This window comes from Watersipora subatra, chromosome 11, assembly GCF_963576615.1.
Source record: "Watersipora subatra chromosome 11, tzWatSuba1.1, whole genome shotgun sequence".
Lineage (NCBI taxonomy): Eukaryota > Metazoa > Bryozoa > Gymnolaemata > Cheilostomatida > Watersiporidae > Watersipora > Watersipora subatra.
This window is the reverse complement of record NC_088718.1, coordinates 11,573,714-11,598,210: the sequence shown is the minus strand read 5'-3', so window position 1 is coordinate 11,598,210 and position 24,497 is coordinate 11,573,714. Positions and strand designations below refer to the sequence as shown.

The window sequence follows — 24,497 nt, the reverse complement described above, 5'->3', positions numbered from 1 at the left end:
AAGGAAAGAATAATATTTTATTAGTGATTTTATAAGGCAGATATGACAGAGCCTGACAATTTTGGATCTTAACAAGTTTCCTTTTGACAAAAAGATTTCAGTGCTTCCGTGCGAGTTTTCGACTCCCAAAAAATAACATCTCAACACCTAATAACATCTCAATTTTTCAAACCGATAAGTAAATATGCAGATTCAGAAAGGGTTAGATATTAAAAAACTACATGAATTAAATAAAAACATTATGTTGATGTTTCAAAGTTTTTATTGTTTTTTTAATTTTGTAAATTTGAATAGTTTTGCTCGAATAAAAATTCACTTTTAGGCTGTCAGCCATAGTCAGCCTAAAGTTATCATTCACTTACAATGGGATTATATTGATTCTTAGAACTGTCTATGAAGTCTGTCAAAGACAGAGTTACTGAATAAAATTTTATTATTTGAAACATGTTTATGACAATTTATATAGAGTATTTGGTGTGATTATTGGTTTGAATGATGATACTCTTGCCAAAAAGTTCAAAATTAGAGTTTCATGAAACCGTGTTCATGACTAATTTTAAATTATTATTTAAATAACACTCATAACTCGTTTGTTTGTAATAATTTAATAATATTAGTCAAACTTTGTGCATTTATCAATTTTTATGGTGCAAGTCTAACTTTATTTCAGCAAATAACAATTTTTTCAAAATTGGAATTTTTTTGAAACTACTTTCCTTTAGACTCGTATTTACATGAATGGGGTACTTTACATGAATGGGGTACTTTATATGAATGGGGTAGAGGTACTTTATATAAATGGGGTAGAGGTACTTTATATATGAATGGGGTACTATACATGAATGGGGTAGAGGTACTTTATATGAATGGGGTAGAGGTACTTTATATGAATGGGGTATGGGTACTTTATATGAATTGGGTAGAGGTACTTTATATGAATGGGGTATGGGTACTTTATATGAATGGGGTACTTTACATGAATGGGTTAGAGGTACTTTATATGAATGTAACTTGATCATTCAAAGAATGATAGGAAAACCTGCAAAAAACTTTTTGATTATTCAAAAAAAAGGACTTGACTGGTTCTGTTGAAACTTGAATAAGTAAATTATCTCAAATCTGTCTCTTGTATTAGTAATTTGAATTATGGAAAGTTTCTGAAAATTGAGCGGTATTTGGGGGCTAATGGTCTGTAAATTAGTCGGGTGCAAATGAGTTAATCAGTTGAAATCAAGTGCAGCTGCACCAATACACAACTATATTTTCTTTGATAGGTCACCTCGAAGAATTGATATCATCTACCAAAACATTTAATTCTCTATCTTCAACAGCCACTCCATCAACATCTTCAATTCCACCACCAGCGGCAGAGCCCAGCCCAATGGAACTATACAGAGACTACGCAAAAAACCATAATTTCAAAGCATACATTTTATCCATACCACAACCAATTCAACTCGACTCTATGACCAATACGAGACCTAGACTCGACTTGTGGAACGAGACAACACAAACGACCACTGCGACTACAGTGAGGGACAGTTTTACACAGACAGAAACCATTATGACCAACAAGGCAACAACAACTGACAATGTGACTTCTGACGGACTGACTTTGACTGACTGGGCTCTGCCGATATTACATTTTTGTTTGTCGTCGTTCATCACTTCATTACTTTAAAATATATTCATAGTCCACCCTCACACTAGCCTACATACTATTGTTTCTGACCTTTATTCATTACAAACTTCTAACGTAACAGTGGTAATTACGGACCACTTTCCTTCACAACAAAACAGAAAAAATACTTTGACAATTGGTTAGCAATCAATCGATTGAAAATACATTTAACTGAGCTAATGCATTGCAAAACACATTTTAGGTTGAAACGTAAATGCAATTTTTTGTGTGAAATTTAGCTAATAAAACAGCAGATGCATCAACAACAGCTTCAACAGGTTCTGATGAAGCTGAAGCTAAAATCAATCGTACCAGTCAGGCTTTACCAATCTGAACGCTGTATTTTAAAATGATGAATCAGCATTGAGTAGCTCCCTGCTTCTGATTTTGTGTCAAGCCCTGTGATAGGCTAAAGTTGTAAAATTTGCCGCCTGCAAATGTGAAGATTTGCCTGAGTATTTTTCTGCTTACTGATTGGTGAATTTCCTAAAACTAAACTATAGCCTCCTAATTACATTATGTAGTAATGAATGTTTTACAATACATTAGCTGTTACATAAACAATGTTCATTTTGAAGGATGACACTGTACTTTTCAACCCTTCCTCTTTTATAGTAGCGGTCACTTTGAAGGCTGGCGGTGTGTTTTTCAAATGGCTCCTCAGAACTCTCGAAAGTTAAGATTAGCCCTATTACGGGCGAATGTCGCCTATAGTTTACTATATTTTGTAAGTGCAATAGAAGAGGATTTATGAGTGTCGATCAATTTTAAAATCAGGTTACCACAATGTTGATATCAAATAATATGCTATCAATCTGCAAACTGATATGTTATATAACGATAATCTATCAGATGCTACAAAGATATATTCATGAACAAGTGACACAAAGGAACCATACTTATATAAAATGTAGAGATAAAGATTAATGTTTTTAGAACAGAAATATTGTATTGGATTCACATATTTTACCTGCGCTGGTCCTTTTCAACCTGTTATTATCGACTATGTTGACTAACCAGTCAAATTATGTAGTCTAGCCAATGACCATGCTAATATAATGTAGTCCGGTTTGATGTCCTTGAAACAGCTACCGGGTCAGTTCCAATTAGCCTCTTGGTTATCTGGGTTAATAAATAAGACCGTTTGCTACGAGTAAAATATCTGTATTTTATGGTACCATGTTCAAATACTAAAGATTTACAAAAAATTCGGGCGTATTTAATATACAAACTTAAAATATACAAACTTCGGAAAAGATAAATTTTGCCAGAAATTCGAAAGAGCTAATTAGTGGCCGTGTCGACCATAGTCGGTATTTCAAGCAAACAATGACATTTATCGTTATATTCATATTTATGTATACATAAAAATATAATTTTATGAGTAGGCCTTACATATTGAAAACCGTTCGTATGCCATGGTTAATACACAAACCAAACTTAACATGAAAAAAACAATAAAAACGAAAGTGCTATCGCAAATTTTGGCAGCGGTAGAACTCCGCTGCAAAAACCTGATAGCCACCTAGGTCGGTGGCTATCAGATTTCATTACAATATTTGCATGTTTTGTTCAGATAGTTGCGTTCTGATTGTTGCTTTTTATAGAAAAAACATATTCTGGTGTTTTATTAGCTACTACAATGTGTTTTGACCTCAACTCTTTGTTGCACTGCATAACTATACAATATTAGCATCCAAACGACATCAAAAAATATACCAATGAGCTGTACTATTTAGCACAGAATAGTAGTATTTTTCTGGCATAGTCTTTGGATAGAAAGTTATTTTCATTTAACATATACAATATTTACCATTGTGACTTTCAAAATTCAAATCATTAAGGAGGTGTTTTTGTGCAGTTCATATGAATTAAGAGAAAAAAATAGACAAGGGTATAGGTGTTCAAATGCTAATGTGATTAGTCAGTGGCTGGTAGTGCCAAAATATAGTCTGGTTTGATACAGATACAATGAAAAGTTATGTGGTATACATTTAGCGTATGTAGTCTGAAAAAAGGGCATACCGAATATGGTAAGAGCGTTGGAAAGGTATAAGAACTGCGTAGCCTTGTGGTTAGATGAGCAATCTTTGTGAGTCATGGCTGAGTATGCGAAAAGTGCAAAAAAATTCAATGGTAATGTCAGTGACTATAGTATAGCTACCATTGTATCTTGTTCTTTATATCTATCAAAACACTATGGTATCTATTCTTGCATATCTGTTCCGATACCATAGTATCTACTTCTTATAACTATTTTAATACCATGATATCTACTTTCATCCAAATAACTAAATACAATAGTACTTACCGCAGTAGAACTTTCCCAATACTGTGCTATTTACCACTCCATAACTGACTCAATATCATGGTATCTAATGTACTTCTGAATAACCATTTCAATACTATGGTATTTACCACTCCATAACTGTCTCAATGCCATGGTTTCTACTTCTGAATATCTATTTTAATAACATTGTATGTACTTCTGTATAACCATTTCAGTACCATGGTATCTACTTTGCTATAACTGTCTCAATACCACAGTACCTATTTTAAAAACTCTCAAAATGCCAACCGGACACCTTAATTTTTTGCTCTATTTTAGTACGAGTCCTTGATGTTCCTGCAATTGTTTCCAAATTTTTGGATGATAAGTCTCTGTAGGGATTTCTTATAGCATTTAACGTTTACACAATGTTTATTCTTCCGCAGTTGTAGTCTGAAGTAATATTAATGTACAATGTCAGATTAGATAAATGTTACTATGCTGTAGTTCTGATTCTTATGACTAGTAGCTACTTTTTGTCTGTTTCTCTGGGTTATTTTTTCACACTTCTAATGATTCTAGAACAATCCAACAGACTGTACATGGATAATCAAACAATCTGACCTAAGGTCTTAACCAAGATTTTCGCCACAGCCTTTTCAGACTGAAGTATTTTGCATGGTCAATAAAAATGTAGCGTCTCAAACAATAGCCTCAGGCTTTTGTCAAAAAAGTCCATGGAAGCTTCATTCCTAATAAACCTCTGAAAGCGCAGAGGCCCATATGTAATGTTGGGGTGAGCTAGATTTTGCTTTCTGGCATTATTTTGCATGTATGGCAATAGTTTAGGGGTTCATACGATGATTGCTTTTGCACTTTGCCTGGTGCTCTCCCTCTTTCATATATAATTTGACAAATGTTAAGTCAAACGTTCATCTGTAGAGGTACCATGATTTTTGGAGCCGTTTTTTATTGGAGCGTAAAATTGCTAACATCACTTTTTTCAATAATTTGTCTCATGTTTTGCTTGGATCAAAAACTCTAATTATTTTCCTTATCAAGTGAGAAATTGACTGACTATTAATTACAGCCACAGGATATTCTCAACTATAGGATAATGATAACTATGGGTACAGTTGACCAAAACAGTAAGATGAGACCTATGACTACAGTTGAATGTAACAGTACAATATATAATCACAGTGTCTATTAGAGTTGCCCCGATTTTAATATCGGAATTGTCGCCGATATGGGTGTTAAGTATCTGAATTGGTATCGGCCAAACTTTTCTTAAAAAATCAAAAACTTTAGATACTTTTCGCAGATCAACTATTTAGCAGAAAACGGTATATCAGCCTGCTAAACTAATAAAAAAATCATCTGCTGCAAGTTCCTTATTTTAACCTAACGATTTCCAAGCCTGTCACACAATCTATTTTATGGCTGTAGTCTGATAAACATCCACACAGCTGAGAAATCTTTTGGCTTTAGTCAGGACGTAATAACAAAGTGTGGTATTTTCCAATTACATCGATATGATTTCTTGTCGCCAATCACGAACAAAAAAAACAATGATGAGAAACAAGAGTGTCTGTCCTATTTCTATTTACTAGCATTACAAAAGTAGTTTGAGCAGTCGAGGCAAAAGTCGATACAGTAGAATATTGTCATGGTACTTGATATATTGCTATAAACAAGCTTTAGTGAAAATAACTTTGGGCTATCTATCTAATACAAGTTATGCTCTCGTTCAGCTATTTATTAAATAGCCATAGCTAGTGATTATATAAACTTAACTGTTTTTGAAGGCAACAGTTCATTACATACTATGAGAGTAAACAACCACATTTGTTATAGCTTGTGTAATTATTAATGCAAGTAACTATTATTACTGTTGTACTTAAATGGTTGTATCTACATGTTAGCTGATTACTTACTATGAGAGTGAACAAACCGCATTAGTTTTAGCATGTGTTATTATTCATACAGAAACATAACATAGGTTATTGGTGACAAGAATGGAATACTCTTGATTAGTGAAGCTTAGATCCATACAGGAACGTAATCCAGAGATCTATATAGCATATTTGGTATATACAAGCGCAGTATGTCGTCGGAAGTGGATAAGTTTGTTAAAGCAATTACGACTCAAAACTAAAAGATGGAAGAGCAACAAAAAGCTTACCTGAAAAAAAAACTTTTGGAACTACTCGTGAAAGGTCAAACTAAGGCAGCAGATAAGCTAGCACCATCAGCAACCTTACCCAAGTTTTCATAGTATGATCTGACCACCAAACTATTGACTGCGTATATGCATCGATATTACACTTTTGTAGCAGCTCACTTTACACCTGAGGAAATTAAAGTTAACGTGTTCTTAATTAAGCAGTCACCGGCATTCTAGAAAGGGATCAGCAACATGGCTGGCTGACTGGAAACTTCAAAACTTATGAATGAAGTTATCATGATCAAATAGATACTCTCTTAAAAGAACATTATGATCCTATACAATTTTTTGTATGCGAGCGTTATAAATTATGGAGTACCATGAAAAATATCTGAGAAAACTATTTATAAGCTAGCAAATAGAATTAGAGAGAAAGTGACAACATGTGACCTTTCTAATATTAATGATTCATTGGATGAAACTATGAAATGAGTATTTAATGAAGCAGTTTCCAAAACACTGTTCAAAGTAAATTAAAATGAGCTATTTTTAAAAGAGCTATTGAAACTGCAACTGAAACAGAGGATGTAACCAAGATAGCAGAGGAAACTGTCCATAGAGAGCAACAAAATGTCAACAAGGTACAACCAGATCATAGAACTAAGACACCAACAGGAACTTCAAACAACAAAGAAACAAGACAGACAAGTTTCAATTGTTGCAGATGCAATAAAACTACAGGTACTGCTATGGAATGTCCTTGCCGATCTGCTACATGTAACTTTTGCCAGAAGTTAGGATATCTAGGAGTTGCCTGCCAAAAAAGAGAAAAACAACTACTAATAAAAAGCCTATAGCACAGGGCTGCACACCAAAATGACAGCTTTAAACTATTTAAAGATTACATTTAGAACAACTTCAAAAGAATATTGAGATACAAAACCAGATTCTAGAAATGGAGTTAAATCCGGAAGCGTGTGGCAACTTCATTACTTAGAAAGTCTGGTGCAAACTTTGAAAACGTGTACCCCTACAAAAACCTACAAATTATGGGTCTCCTTCAAAACATCCTATTGAAGTAATTGGACAGTGTCATCTGAATACTAAAACAGTAAAAGGAAACAATATTGCTTTGAGCTTTTTAGTTAGCCGGGTTCCAAATCGCAATATGATAGGAAGAGGAGCAATCAAACTATTAGGAATATCAATACACACCCTGCTCAACCAACAAACTACCACTTCATGTAAAATATTAGACCAGGGAACAGCTGGCAAAGCTAGAAATAAAATTTAAAGCAGCTGCAAAACCAGTTAAAAAAACCTCGACCTGTTCCATTTTTTATTCAGAATGAGTTGAATCTAATCTACGAAACTGGCATTCAAAGAAGAATTTGAAAACCAGCACAGTTTAATCAATATTCTACGCATGTAGTTCCAGTCAGAAAAGCACAACTTTCTAACAACATCAAAGATCAATCAGAGCATTTGAAGACTACTCACAAACAGTCAATCTACAATCAAAGACTCACTGACAGCGCATACCTCTACCCAAGGACCTGATAAACAAGTTGGGAGGAAGATGCGAATACAATAAAATTGATTTAGCTAATGCATACAACTAAACAACCCTCGGACCAAACAGTCAGAAAAAAGCTTGCTCTAAACAACAAACAAAAAGCGTTACTGCAGGTGAAACTTCCGTTTGGAATCAGTTCAGCATTTAGATATTTTCAAAGATGATAGAACAATTAACAGCCGATCTATCAGGCGTAGCTGTATAGCTAGATGATGTACTAGTTAGTGGTACTGATGCTACAAGTCATTTACAGAATTGTTGACAACTACTTGCAAGACTGAATAAAAATGGCTCACGATGTCGTGAAGGAAAGTGCTCTCTTGCTCAAACCTTAGTATGGTATCTTGATCATCACATTTCAGCAAAAGGAATTTTTAAAGAACTAAAAGCAGATGCTGTTAAACAGATGCCGGCACCCACTAAAATAAACAGTGTATATTTACTTTTTTGGATCAGGACAGTTCTACAGCAAATTCCTACCTAACATGCCAACGATTACAGAACGATTACATCAGCTAACTAGAAGTATTATGCAGTGGAAGGGGAGTGCAGAAAATGAAAACAGTTTTTTTCAGCTAAAGCAAGTTGTGACTGCTGACACCTTTCTTACACATTTCAACTCAAATCTGCCTATATGGTTAGTATGTGTTGCGCTCAAAACAAGAATTGGATTTGCCTTATTTCCCATATATGAGGATGATAGCAAAAGGCCTATTATGCCTGCTTCTAAAAGTTGACTGACCCCAAAAGAAATATGATAAGATTTAAAAAAAACTAGCTATCAGATTTCCGTTAAAGAAGTGTCACCAATTTTTTATAATAGAAAAGTTACCATTGTTACTGACCCCAGAGCATTGACCTCAATGTTTGCACTCAGCAAAAAAACTTCTAAACTTGCTGCTAACCGATTAGCGAGATAGACTATCTTACTCTGTCAATTCAAAAATTAAATTGAATATATAAAAGCTAACAAACATAGGAATGCAGATGGTCTTATTTGACTACCTGTTGGACAAGATATTGAGTTTCACAGAGAGGAAGAGGACGCAGACCTAAACATGATTTACACCAATAAAACTATTGGAGCTCAAATAAACCCTACAGATCCAAAAGTAACAGTCAAAAAATCTTCTAAAAGCATTGTTATCTCTACAGTAAGGAGATATACAACAAAAGGATGGCCACATCAAAAAAAAACAACTCCAGCTACTTGCAAAATCAAATAATTGAAGTTATAAAACTCATTATCGGTGTGTAATGGTTGTCTAAACTATGGAAACAGAGTAGTAATTCCTACCAGACTACAAAAAGATGTACTAAAGATATTGCATCTCCGACATTAAACAGCCATGAATGATGGTTATATATACTAAATTTAAAGCAACAGTTCATTACATACCGTGAGACTGAACAAGCCAGATTTGTTATAGCTGTGTAATAACTAATACAAGTAACTATTAATACTTTTGTACTTAAATTGTAGTATCTACATGTTAGCTGGTTACATACTATGAGAGTGAATAAACCACATTTGTTACAGCTTGTGTTATTATTCATATCAAAATGTAACAGTAACTATGAAGACAATTGAATAAAATGTATGTTATTGTCATGGTACGGAGGAGTACAGTGAATGTAACAGTAGCACATTGTTATGGTACCTGCACAAACAGTTGAATGAAACAGTAGGGTATTGTTATGGTATCTATGAGTACATTGGATCGGAACAGTAGGATATTACCATAATACGGATGAGTACAGTTGAATGTATCAGTAAAATATTGTCATGGTGTTTATGACTACACTTGAATGGAATAGTTCGATATGTTCATGTTATCTATGATAACAGATGAATGAAAGAGTAAGATATTGTCATGGTCCCTACAAGTGCAGTTTAATAAAACAGGATACTGTCATGATATCCATGAGTATATTTGGATGAAACAGTAGGATAATGTCATGGTACCTATGGCTACAGTTGAATGAAACTGTTGGATAATGTTAAGGTAGCTATGAATACATTTGATTGTATCTGTTGTGAAAATGAAGAACATTATTTTTAGAAAGTTTGGGGCTTTTCATCGAGGCGTTACCTAATTTAAGCATTCCATGTAGCGCTATTTTTGCGAGTTGTCCTATCATGTAAAACAGAAAATTTACTCATGATAATTTCTTTAAAACTGTAAATGGTTGGCCGGTAGCCAATGCGTGTAGTTTTAGGAATGGATTTTTCTCAAATGGTTTGAGAAACTATGTTTTGATGAAGTTTTTGCTACTTATATTGTAGATAGTTATAGACTAGTTGGGTATGTTTCCATCTGTGATCGATTGAGGTATGATAATATAATGCTTTATTTATATAATATGAGCACCTCTGTAGAATTAGCGTGCACTTAACTCAGTTGAATTGTTGCGTTGTGACAAACTAAATGGAGTAATCTTTGACTCCAACCCTAAAATCTAAAGTTTCTTTGAAGGGTGATTCATTAGTCATTATTTATGTGTAAATCTTGAGAAAATATCAAAGCAGTACAATGGAATAGGTAAGTGCACATGCTTAATGCTTTCTTTGCTTCTGGATTGTAGAAGAGTACTTCAGTTGTCATTATTTCGGTGCATGCATATTGTTTGTGAGTTTTGCAAGTTGTGTCAGCAAAGCTATTTTCATGGCATGAATATGGTCCAGGCTGAAGTGGATACAAAAAAATTGTCTATGAAAGAAGAAAAAGTGGTTAAAATAGAAAAGCATGCAAAACTGCAAAAATTAGCGCAAGTCTGCACTAGTTGAGAAATACTTTCTGGGTAAAATTAAATAAACATTGACTAGAATTTCCACTGTCATACAGCCCATGACCAAAGTGATATTGGAAAAAAGAAAGGGTTTTGAGGGTTGTTGAAAAAGTTGTTTTACTACCATCTAAAAACTTTACAACCCGATTTTACCGAAAATCTTTACCGCCACAAAACGCTTGAATATGTGAAATGGCAAGCTACTGTGTACACAGTTTGACAGTAAGTTGTGTTAAATGTAGAATGGTATTGATAGCGATCTTTAACATAAAGCAGGTATGAGAGTTCACGCGGCGGGAATTTTTCTGCAAACTGCAGCAAAATAAAAGCTGTTATAAAAGTGTTATAAAGCTGTAGGCCTAATCTATTGTAATGTATGTAATTTAACAACAACAATAAGGAAATATGTTTACTATTACTCTGAAATGCAAAATTAGAAGTAAAATGGCAAGCTACCGTGTACTATACACAGTTTGATAGTTAGTTTGAAAGTTAAGTTTGAATGTTGAAAAAAATTATCAATTAAAGCTGTAGGCCTAACCTACTGTAGTTTAACAATAAGTAAATTAACAATAATGTAATTTAATAATTAATTTAATAATGCTAATTTAATAATGTAATTCAACAACAATTAACAATAAGGAAATATTTTTATTATTACTATGAAATGCAAAATTAGAAGTAAAATGGCAAGCTACTGTGTACCACTATCCACCGTTTAACAAGTTGGTTGACAACACAAGTTAGTTGTGTTGAATGTAGAATGGTTTTGATAGCAATCTTTAGCAGAAAGCAAGTATGAGCGTTCACGCGTCTGAAAGTTTTCTGCAAACTGGAGCAAAATGAAAAAAGGTTCTCGTCATAAAGGGGCGTTTTAGTTCAGCCCTAGCTTGTACATAAGTTGTAAAGAATTTCGGCTAACGTTTTAAATAACGAAGCCTTTGGTGATCAGACAAAAAGCATAAGCTGATAAACTGTGTACCACAATTTTGTACCTATAAATCGGTCAACGCCTCAAACGGTCTATGTTTATTACAGAAACCTTCGAATAAGTTCGATTGCAAGTAAACAATGCCATAGACTGGTGAAATGTGTACGTTAGTTTTTCGCGAAATGCGCACAACTTGATCGTTGTATTCTCTGTCGACCGCCGTTTAAATTTCCGGTCTTAACTTTTATTAAACCAAGCTTTTCAAGCGTTTGGTAACGGTTTTCGTCCTAATAAATCTGTCTATTGGTGTATAATCCCATCAGGTGGGAAAGTTTTAGGAGAATTTCAATAATTTACAAAGACTTGGTAACATATTTAAATAGGCCTATCTGTGTTTTGTGTCGTTATTATACTTTAACTAATCTACAAAATGATGGTTAAAGTTGTTGATGAAACTTTCAAACAAGGGTTCGTATCATTGTTGATGAATAATTCTTGTAAGTTGTGTGCACATGCATTTATCATAAAAACTCGCTAACTTCGCATCCGCTCAATTGGTCGTGGGATAAAGAGGGCAAGTCTAGAAAAGCATGCAAAGCTGCTTTTCGTTGACAAAAAGCATGACTGCTTTAAACCGACCAAGGAAAGTTGATTCCAATCTTTCAACATCCTAGCAGGCAAATTACCTAAAGAATTGATAACAGTTGCAGATCATAACACAATATTTAATTTTTTGAAAACATCTACCAAAACTTTGTAATTTAATTTTTATTGAAACTACCTTACAGGTTATCTTCAACATATGTTTTTATTGAAACTACCTTACAGGTTATCTTCAACATATGTTTTTTTAGTAACTTTTACACTGATGTTTCTCTAATTCCATATTTTGCTATTAGTTAGGTCTTTCCTTTTTGGTTCTTCCTACCTGCTGGTGTTTCATTTTCTGTCAACCTTCAGTGCTAGTTTAAAACAAATTAGTCTCCTCCTCGTCTCCTTTGTTGTATGTGGTGTTTTACTTTTTTGATAATTCTTTAATTAAAGTTTTCCAGGAAATATTTTTTTATTTTTTAATTATAGAACAGTTATCTGTCCAAACATGGGACACTTTTCTGTTGACTTTTAAATTTTTTAGTTTAGTTTTAATTTAGAATTATTAGTATAATGTGGTTTGAGATTTGTCTGCACTCTGCGGAAGCTATGATGTATGTTGTTTATACGTAGGTTCATTCATGTCTTAATATATTAAAGTCTCACCACTTATCAGTGAAATGATTGTGTTCTGTCACAGACACTACCATTGATTGACATGGAAATTAACCATAAAGTTTATTCAAGGGTTACCAGATCTATGAGAGTATTATATTATTTAGTGGATGCATACGACGTTAGTATACCTGCGGTAAGAGTTGTCTGCTCATCAATATAAAAAAGAAATATTTCGTGATAATAGGAGATAAATAACAAACAGCAACAAATAATGTTAGTAATAATATCATAAACAAGTCGTTAAAACCTTTCACAACACTTTCGTCTGCGCTAGTCGAGAAATACTTTCCTGGGTAAAATAAAATGAACATTGACAAGGAGGGCAAGTCTATAAATATTGATAAATAACACGCGTTGTGTATGGTCCATGTATGTGTTTTTATATTGTAACATTTGGAAGTGCTGCTCATAAGAGTAAATTATACTAATTCTCATTGCTGCAGTCTTTACAGCAAGTGCCTTCTCTTACGTTCCGTGGTTCTACTTCGCAGCTGGTAAAGTGACACAATGACTTGAGTCAACTAGTATGAGTAGTATCTGCACCTTCTACACTCCTCTTCTTTTGTAAACTATATGCATTGCTCGGAATCAATAGAAACTTGCTTATCCCATAATTCACCACGCTAAAGCAAAACCTTGTTTCCTGCTAAATTGAGTTCTTAAATTTCAGCCAAACATACATTTTACATGATATTTGCGAGATGTGATGCATGCAGTTTCACATCAGGAAGTATAATTGTTATCAAAAAATTTATGTTAAAATTAATCAAAAGTTTTAAAAACTGGTAAAAACTGGTTTTATTGCAGCCTTGTAGAATGTGAAAGTTAGGTGTGTTCCAAAGTGTCAGGAATGCACAAACTATATGCAAAGAAATCTACGTAGACTGGTGATTTCACAGAATATTCTGGCATTACATATCAGTTTGCTAGCAGTTGTCATTGCTCCTGATAGTACTAAAGTTAATACTCTGTTTTAACAGTCCTATTCACTGACTATTTGTTGTCTAATTTACAGCCTATACTGTATTCGCTGTACTCTTCTATTTGCTGTCCTTTTCTCACTGCCTTAAGTTAACTGTAAGTATTACTGAGTTGCTATGTTACAAAAGCTTTTTGAATGGTTTTGGATCACAAACTCCTAACTCTATTATAACTGTGCTGACAAAAAACAGACTCAATAGAACTTTGCTAATCTTGATTAATAATATTAATTATTTTATGCTGTTGTTGCAGAAGACAATGTCTGGAATGACACATGGATGCGAGTGCTGCAGTGATAACTTTTGCAATTGTTGCAATTTTAAATTTAGAAGAAACTGTGATGGAGCAAAACGTGAGTGTTATTCACATCATTGATGCTAGTCTTGGCTTGTAACTAACTGGTGTATATAGTTATTGCTGTGAATTTTATTAACAGTTATATAGCGAAACTAAATCAGTTTTGGAAAAAACTTTTGTTAAATTAAGTGAGGAAACTAGCCTCATTTCATACTGTTTTAAAAAACAAAAATTTATTATATGTAGGAAAGAATAATATTTTAATAGTGATTTTATAAGGCAGATATGACAGAGCCTGACAATTTTGGATCTTAACCAGTTTCCTTTTGACAAAGAGATTTCAGTGCTTCCGTGCGAGTTTTTGGCTCACAAAAAATAACATCTCAACGCCTAATGAATTTAACATTTTGATTACTTTTCAAAAGTGGTAACTTTAATCTGTGGCTTCTGTTCTCACCCCTGACTGCAGTTTACCTGTTTTCAACATCTCTTTCAATTTTAATACACTGTTTTTAGAGTATTAATTTATCATTTACAACAAAATAACTAATCATAAATAAATAAAAAGTAGCGGAGAGTTATCACATTGTTTTAGAATAAATATTTACTCATTCACAACCATCCGCGTGGCAACTCGTGAAATATATCATAGTTAGGCTACCAACGCGAGTTATGTCGCCTTGAAAGTTTACTAATTCTTTGTACGTTTATTTTTACGTTATGGAAAAAAGTTTTTTATTAGTTCAAAAGAGATTTTTCCGGCCAATAACAAAAACTTAAAATTTGCCTCAGTGATATTTCTGGCAAAAACATGGCCAAAATACTAAACCGATACCGATATCTACCTAAACCGCAAATCATAAAAGTGACTAAGTTTTATCGTTCGCGATCACTTTTTTTAAATATAGAATAAATATGCAGATTCGGAAATGATTGGGTATTAAAAGAACTTACGGATAAATTCAATGAAAACATTAATTTTGATGTTTCAAAGTTTTTATTATTTTTTCAATTTTGTAAATTTGAATCATTATCTTCGAATAAAAATACACTTTTAGGCTGCAAGCCGTAGTCAGCCTAAAGTTATCATGCACTTACCATAGAATTATATTGATTTTTAGAACTGTCTATAAAGTCTGTCAAGAACAGAGTTATTGAATATAATTTTATTTTTTGAAACATGTTTATGACAATTTATATAGAGTATTTGGTGTGATTATTGGTTTGAATGATGATACTCGTGCCAAAAAGTTCAAAATTAGAGTTTCATGAAACCGTGTTCATGACTAATTTTATATAATTATTTAAATAACACTCATAACTCGTTTGTTTGTAATAATTTAATAATATTACTCAAACTTTGTGCATTTATCAATTTTTATGGTGCAAGTCTAACTTTGTTTCAGCAAATAACAATTTTTTCAAAATTGGAATTTTTTTGAAACTAATTTCCTTTAGACTCATATTTACATGAATGGGGTATAGGTACTTTATATGAATGTAACTTGATCATTCAAAAGAATGATAGGAAAACCTGCAAAAAAAATTTTTGCTTATTTGAAAAAAAAGACTTGACTGGTTCTGTTGAAACTTGAATGAGTAAATTATCTCAAATCTGTCTCTTGTATTAGTAATTTGAATTATGGAAAATTTCTGAAAATTGAGCGGTATTTGGGGGCCAATTGTCTGTAAATTCGTCGGGTGCAAGTGAGTTAATCAGTTGAAATCAAGTGCAGCTGCACCAATACACAACTATATTTTCTTTGATAGGTCACATCGAAGAATTCATGTCATCTACCAAAACATTTAATTCTCTATCTTCAACAGCCACTCCATCAACATCTTCAATTTCACCACCAGCGGCAGAGCCCAGCCCAATGGAACTATACAGAGACTACGCAAAAAACCATAATTTTAAAGCATACATTTTATCCATACCACAACCAATTCAACTCGACTATATGACCAATACGAGACCTAGACTCGACTTGTGGAACGAGACAACACAAACGACCACTGCGACTACAATGAGGGACAGTTTTACACAGACAGAAACCACTATGACCAACAAGGCAACAACAACTGACAATGTGACTTCTGACGGACTGACTTAGACTGACTGGGCTCTGCCGATATTACATTTTTGTTTGTCGTCGTTCATCACTTCATTACTTTAAAATATATTCATAGTCCACCCTCACACTAGCCTAAATACTATTGTTTCTGACCTTTATTCATTATAAACTTCCAACGTAACAGTGGTAATTACGGACCACTTTCCTTCACAACAAAACAGAAAAAATACTTTGACAATTGGTTAGCAATCAATCGATTAAAAATACATTTAACTGAGCTAATGCATTGCAAAACACATTTTAGGTTGAAACGTAAATGCAATTTTTTGTGTGAAATTTAGCTAATAAAACAGCAGATGAATCAACAACAGCTTCAACAGGTTCTGATGAAGCTGAAGCTAAAATCAGTCGTACCAGTCAGGCTTTACCAATCCGAACGCTGTATTTTCAAATGACGGATCAGCATTGAGTAGCTCCCTGCTTCTGATTTTGTGTCAAGCCCTGTGATAGGCTAAAGTTGTAAAATTTGCCGCCTGCAAATGTGAAGATTTGCCTGAGTATTTTGCTGCTTACTGATTGGTGAATTTCCTAAAACTAAACTATAGCCTCCTAATTACATTATGTAGTAATGAATGTTTTACAATACATTAGCTGTTACATAAACAATGATTAATGATGGTTGTTAGGTAAGAACAGCAACAGAAAGTGATTATCTTTAATTGTAATATTCATTGTGCGAATTGGTAGTAATAAGTATCCAATTGCTCAAGAGGTAGATATGGCGCTAACAAGAGACCTAATGTACATGATACAGTGTACATAACAACCTTGACAGCTATAGACTGTTTGGAGATGGGTCAGTTAGAGACATCATTGCATGAGTTTTTCATGTCCAAGAATAATAGAGATGGTTCAGTGTGCAGAATTTTTGACCAATCATCAAATTTGTTAAAGTTTCAGTATTAGAATATACTGCTAGACCTGACAGAAAAAGGTTGACTCATTCCTGCTCTATCATGCCGCCAATCCTTCAAGGCAGCAGAAATGGTTGAAACTTAAATATATTAGGCTACCACAAGGTGGTGTCATTACAGTTTTGTTGTACAAGATTGTATTCATTTGTATCAGTTTTCATTGCTGTGGATATCAGAATTTACAAAGCTTTCGAAAAGAAGAGTAATCTCCTTTGCTATACAGTAAATATGTAAAACAACTAGTGTATTTCCTTATTACCTTATAAAACTATTTGTACTACCTAGTAAAACATTGTGTTTCTATTTAATTAACAATGTGTTAGCAAAAACAATATCTATAAATATATAGCCTGTGTTCTTTAATGTCGACGGTTTTGTAATACAACTCTATAAAACTTTTTGAAAAACTTATATTTCAAATTATACCATAGTTATTATATTTATTATAAATATGTTTTATAAAAGTTTCAACATATATTCCGTATAACAAAATATATTCTAGCTTCTTACTGAGCCAGTTTACTTGAAGACACTTGCAAAGGATAAATCATAATGACAATGAAAGTTTGTTTGGTAAAAGTATCAAATTTCTTCTCCATAGAGGTTTTTTGCTAGCAACATTAACTAGTTTGGCAATATTATTATTGGCAACAGGGAACAACTCCAAAATATTTTTTTGATAGAAAATACTGTAAAACCTTTAATTGAACACCATGGCGCTGTATTTCTCAAGCCTATCTCTATAGTGGCAGTCAACTTGAAGGAGGCATTCGAATGCAGGCTGGCGGTATAATTTTCAACCCTTCCTCTGTAGTGGCGGTCATTTTGAAGGATGACACTGTACTTTTCAACCTTTCCTCTTTTATAGTAGCGGTCAATTTGAAGGCTGGCGGTGTGTTTTTCAAATGGCTCCTCAGAACTCTCGGAAGTTAAGATTAGCCCTATTCCGGGCGAATGTCGCCTATAGTTTACAATATTTTGTCGGAGAAGCGAGATTAGACCTTTTGGCATGCAATAAAACTGCTAACTTACCTTCAACTTGTCAAAAATGTCGTATTAAGGATACATTGAAAAACTGAGAAACTTCTCTACCAGTTGATATCTATTGCTTACAGCTAACCTGCAATGATATTACCGAAAGGGTCATGCTTCGAATTTTCTTTGAGTTTTCAATCTTTATTTCGTTTCGGAATTGAAGACTTGTTTTTAAATTTTTCTTCTATTTACCAATTTTTCTTGAAAGCTCATTGATATATTTGCTACAGTTTACAGCCAAAACTAGCTATTTAAGTGCAATAGAAGAGGATTTATGAGTGTCGATCAATTTTAAAATCAGGTTACCACAATGTTGATATCAAATAATATGCTATCAATCTGCAAACTGATATGTTATATAACGATAATCTATCAGATGCTACAAAGATATATTCATGAACAAGTGACACAAAGGAACCATACTTATATAAAATGTGGAGATAAAGATTAATGTTTTCAGAACAGAAATATTGTATTGGATTCACATATTTTACCTGCGCTGGTTCTTTTAACCCTGTTATTATCGACTATGTTGACTAACCAGTCAAATTATGTAGTCTAGCCAATGACCATGCTAATATAATGTAGTCCGGTTTGGTGTCCTTGAAACAGCTACCGGGTCAGTTCCAATTAGCCTCTTGGTTATCTGGGTTAATAAATAAGACTGTTTGCTACGAGTAAAATATCTGTATTTTATGGTACCATGTTCAAATACTAAAGATTTACAAAAAAATTCGGGCGTATTTAATATACAAATTTAAACTTAAAATATACAAACTTCGGAAAAGATAAATTTTGCCAGAACTCCGAAAGAGCTAATTAGTGGCCGTGTCGACCATAGTCGGTATTTCAAGCAAACAATGACATTTATCGTTATATTCATATTTATGTATGCATAAAAATATAATTTTATGAGTAGGCCTTACATATTGAAAACAGTTCGTATGCCATAGTTAATACACAAACCAAACTTAACATGAAAAAAACAATAAAAACGAAAGTGCTATCGCAAATTTTGGCAGCAGTAGAACTCCGCTGCACCTGATAGCCACCTAGGTCGGTGGCTATCAGATTTCGTTACAATATTTGCATGTTTTGTTCAGATAGCTGCGTTCTGATTGTTGCTTTTTATAGAACAAACATATTCTGGTGTTTTATTACCTACTACAATGTGTTTTGACCTCAACTCTTTGTTGTACTGCATAACTATACAATATTAGCATCCAAACGACATCAAAAAATATACCAATGAGCTGTACTATTTAGCACGGAATAGTAGTATTTTTCTGGCATAGTCTTTGGATAGAAAGTTATTTTCATTCAACATATACAATATTTACCACTGTGACTTTCAAACTTCAAATCATTAAGGAGGTGTTTTTGTGCAGTTCATATGAATTTAGAGAAAAAAATAGACAAGGGTATAGGTGTTCAAATGCTAATGTGATTAGTCAGTGGCTGGTAGTGCCGAAATATAGTCTGGTTTGATACAGATACAATGAAAAGTTATGTGGTATACATTTAGCGTGTGTAGTCTGAAAAAAGGGCATACAGAATATGGTAAGAGCGTTGGAAAGGTATAAGAACTGCGTAGCCTTGTGGTTAGATGAGCAATCTTTGTGAGTCATGGCTGAGTATGCTAAAAGTGCAAAAAAATTCAATGGTAATGTCAGTGACTATAGTATAGCTACCATTGTATCTTGTTCTTTATATCTATCAAAACACCATAGTATCTACTCTTGCATATCTGTCCCGATACCATAGTATCTACATCTTATAACTATTTCATTACCATGATATCTATGTACTTTCATCCAAATAACTAAATACAATAGTACTTACCACAGTAGAACTTTCCCAATGCTGTGCTATTTACCTCTCCATAACTGTCTCAATATCATGGTATCTAATGTACTTCTGAATAACCATTTCAATACTATGGTATTTACCACTCCATAACTGTCTCAATGCCATGGTTTCTACTTCTGAATATCTATTTTAATAACATTGTATGTACAGTACTTCTGTATAACCATTTCAGTACCATGGTATCTACTTTGCCATAACTGTCTCAATACCACAGTACCTATTTTAAAAACTCTCAAAATGCCAACCGGACACCTTAATTTTTTGCTCTATTTTAGTACGAGTCCTTGATGTTCCTGCAATTGTTTCCAAATTTTTGGATGATAAGTCTCTGTAGGGATTTCTTATAGCATTTAACGTTTACACAATGTTTATTCTTCCGCAGTTGTAGTCTGAAGTAATATTAATGTACAATGTCAGATTAGATAAATGTTACTATGCTGTAGTTCTGATTCTTATGACTAGTAGTTACTTTTTGTCTGTCTCTCTGTGTTATTTTTTCACACTTCTAATGATTCTAGAACAATCCAACAGACTGTACATGGATAATCAAACAATCTGACCTAAGGTCTTAGCCAAGATTTTCGCCACAGCCTTTTCAGACTGAAGTATTTCGCATGGTCAATAAAAAGGTAGCGTCTCAAACAATAGCCTCAGGCTTTTGTCAAAAAAGTCGATGGAAGCTTCATTCCTAATAAACCTTTGTAAGCGCAGAGGCCCATATGTAATGTTGGGGTGAGCTAGATTTTGCTTTCTGGCATTATTTTGCATGTATGGCAATAGTTTAGGGGTTCATACGATGATTGCTTTTGCACTTTGTCTTGTGCTCTCCCTCTTTCATATATAATTTGACAAATGTTAGGTCAAACGTTCATCTGTAGAGGTACCATGATTTTTGGAGCCATTTTTTATTGGAGCGTAAAATTGCTAACATCACTTTTTTCAATAATTTGTCTCATGTTTTGCTTGGATCAAAAACTCTAATTATTTTCCTTATCAAGTGAGAAATTGACTGACTATTAATTACAGCCACAGGATATTCTCAACTATAGGATATTGATAACTATGGGTACAGTTGACCAAAACAGTAAGATGAGACCTATGACTACAGTTGAATGTAACAGTACAATATATAATCACAGTGTCTATTAGAGTTGCCCCGATTTTAATATCGGAATTGTCGCCGATATGGGTGTTAAGTAACTGAATTGGTATCGGCCAAACTTTTCTTAAAAAATCAAAAACTTTAGATACTTTTTGCAGATCAACTATTTAGCAGAAAACTGTATATCAGCCTGCTAAACTAATAAAAAAATCATCTGCTGCAAGTTCCTTATTTTAACCTAACGATTTCCAAGCCTGTCACACAATCTAATTTATGGCTGTAGTCTGATAAACATCCACACAGCTGAGAAATCTTTTGGCTTTAGTCAGGACGTAATAACAAAGTGCGGTATTTTCCAATTACATCGATATAATTTCTTGTCACCAATCACGAACAAAAAGAACAATGATGAGAAACAAGAGTGTCTGTCCTATTTCTATTTACTAGCATTACAAAAGTAGTTTGAGCAGTCGAGGCAAAAGTCGGTACAGTAGAATATTGTCATGGTACCTGATATATTGCCATAAACAAGCTTTAGTGAAGATAACTTTGGGCTATCTATCTAATACAAGTTATGCTCTCGTTCAGCTATTTATTAAATAGCCATAGCTAGTGATTATATAAACTTAACTGTTTTTGAAGGCAACAGTTCATTACATACTATGAGAGTAAACAACCAGATTTGTTATAGCTTGTGTAATTATTAATGCAAGTAACTATTATTACTGTTGTACTTAAATGGTTGTATCTACATGTTAGCTGATTACTTACTATGAGAGTGAACAAACCGCATTAGTTTTAGCATGTGTTATTATTCATACAGAAACATAACATAGGTTATTGGTGACAAGAATGGAATACTCTTGATCAGTGAAGCTTAGATCTTTACAGGAACGTAATCCAGAGATCTATATAGCATATTTGGTATATACAAGCGCAGTATGTCGTCGGAAGTGGATAAGTTTGTTAAAGCAATTACGACTCAAAACTAAAAGATGGAAGAGCAACAAAAAGCTTAACTGAAAAAAAAACTTTTGGAACTACTCGTGAAAGGTCAAACTAAGGCAGCAGATAAGCTAGCACCATCAGCAACCTTACCCGAGTTTTCATAGTATGATCTGTTAACTTTGTTTATTTAGAGTAATATTATCTGAGTATGATAATAACACAACGTGTCTCATGGAGGAACAACGAGCAACTAACAAAAAAAACATGGCCGCAACGAACAAAACATGGCCGCTACGAACAAAAACATGGCCGCTACAAAAAACAGATTGTCTTCCCTTAAGCAAAGGGGAATAAACTCCCATACAAAAACAAAAACCCAAAACTACATGTACACAATATCCTACACACCCCCTTAGTTACAGGGTCCTTTGTTTTTTTTTGTTTTTTTTTATAAAAGAAATAGACAAACCAAAAACCAAAAAGTGTAAAAACATCACACACAAACACTAAATCCTAATCTAGCATTTCCCAAACCGTCACCTACACCTAGTTTCGAGCGGAGTTCGTCGTATCGAGGTCGTGGGACAGGTTTGGTGAGTATGTCCGCTATCATCTCTACAGTGGGACAGTGTACAGTTTTTATATGCAGACTGTTGACTTCTTCTCGCACATAATGGTAACGGACATCCATATGTTTGCTTCTTTTCGTAGTCGCACTGTTATTTGCAATGCATATGGCAGAGGTGTTGTCGATGTACAACGTAAGCGGTGTGCACTCACATCCTGTTATATCCAAGTATAGTTGTCGGAGCCAAGCAGCTTCTCTTGTGGCGTCAAAAGCTGCTACATACTCTGCCTCGGCGGTCGACAGAGCAACAACACTTTGTCGCTTACTTAACCATAGGACTGGTCCTCCTGCATACATAAATACAACACCTGAAGTTGAATGACGAGTGTCATCATCAGCCCAGCTTGAGTCTGAATAGCCGACTGGTTTAGAACCGGACCTGGAGTAGCTGATACCGAGCTCTGGAGTAAACTTCAAGTACCGGAGCACTCTTTTAGCGGCAGTTAAGTGGGTTTCTGTTGGCGCGACTGTAAATCTACTGAGAACACTCACTGCATAAGCGATATCAGGACGAGTGGCAGTTAATAGATAGAGCAGACTACCAATGAGCGACTGATAGAGAGACTTGTCCGCAGGCTGACTGCCATCATCGGTACATAGTTTCACATCCATGGTCATTGGTGTGTGTACGGGGTTGCAGTCATAAATCTTGTACTTCCTCAAAGTTTGATAGATGTAGTTAGGCTGGTACATCTTCAGTGACTCATCGTTTACTGCAACACTGATACCTAATACATAGTGAATCGGACCGAGGTCTTTCATTTTGAATTTCTGACTGAGCGATGACTTGATGTCATGCATAGACTTTTCACTATCACTAAGTATTACAATGTCATCTACATAAACAGCCAACAATGTTTGTTGACCACCGTCATTTCGTATGTAGACACACTGATCAGCAGATGACTGAGAGAACCCTAGTGATTTGAGATATTGATCGAGCACTAGATTCCAGCAGCGGGGGGATTGCTTCAATCCGTAAAGAGAACGCTTTAACTTGCATACCAAGTTTTCAGATCCAGGAGTGACAAAACCCTCGGGCTGTGTCATATAGATGTGCTCTGCTAGTTCACCGTTAAGAAATGCGGTGACGACGTCCATCTGGTGAATTATCATGTTTCGACTGAAGCCATATGAGAGCAGTGCACGCAGTGACGTTCGGTGCACAACAGAAGCGTATGTCTCATCGAAATCAACCCCCTGTTGCTGTGTGAAACCACGAGCTACGAGCCTAGCTTTGTAACGATCTACGGAGCCATCAGAGTTACTCTTCAGCTTGAATACCCATTTACAGCTAACAGGCTGTCTACCTGGTGGTAACGGTATGAGATCCCAGGTATTCATATCAATGAGAGACTTGTATTCTTCGTTGGCCGCCCGCACCCAGTGGTTAGCCTCAGGACATGACATCGCATCAGCAAAACTAGAAGGCTCACTGAAAACACTATCAGTGGGTGCATGATGCTCAGCATTATTACAGAATTCATCGATACCAAACCGTATTGGCCTCTTAGTGTCGCGACTTGAGCGTCGGAGCTCACCAGGCAAGCTCACTCCATCATGAGGGGACAAGTCTAACATGAGCGTATCGGGTTCTGACTTACCGGCCTGTGGGATACCGAGCTTACTTTCATCACATATGACATCACGTCGTACAACAACCTGCTTACTCACAGGATCATACAGTCTATAAGCTTTCGACTGCTCACTGTAACCAACAAACATCATAACATCAGCTTTGACATCTAACTTCTGACGCAGCTCGTCGGGGATATGCGCATATGCTAGAGAACCGAATACACGAGCGTTACTGATGTTGGGTTTCTTACCATACCAACGCTCATAGGGAGTGATATGATCTCGGATAGCAGCAGTAGGTAAACGATTACGCACATATACAGAGGT

General features: G+C 34.6%; 1 protein-coding gene across 1 annotated transcript in view; it reads left to right on the top strand.

Moving 5' to 3' along the window:
* The window catches only part of LOC137407819 (uncharacterized), a 29,766-nt gene extending 13,691 nt beyond the window's left edge, over window positions 1-16,075 (top strand). Inside the window, exons 2-3 of the mRNA XM_068094198.1 lie at window positions 1,275-1,649; window positions 15,732-16,075. Coding sequence (XP_067950299.1) covers window positions 1,275-1,649; window positions 15,732-16,075 — 719 coding nt within the window. The remainder of the gene's footprint in view (window positions 1-1,274; window positions 1,650-15,731) is intronic.
* The last annotated feature ends 8,422 nt before the right edge of the window (window positions 16,076-24,497 follow it).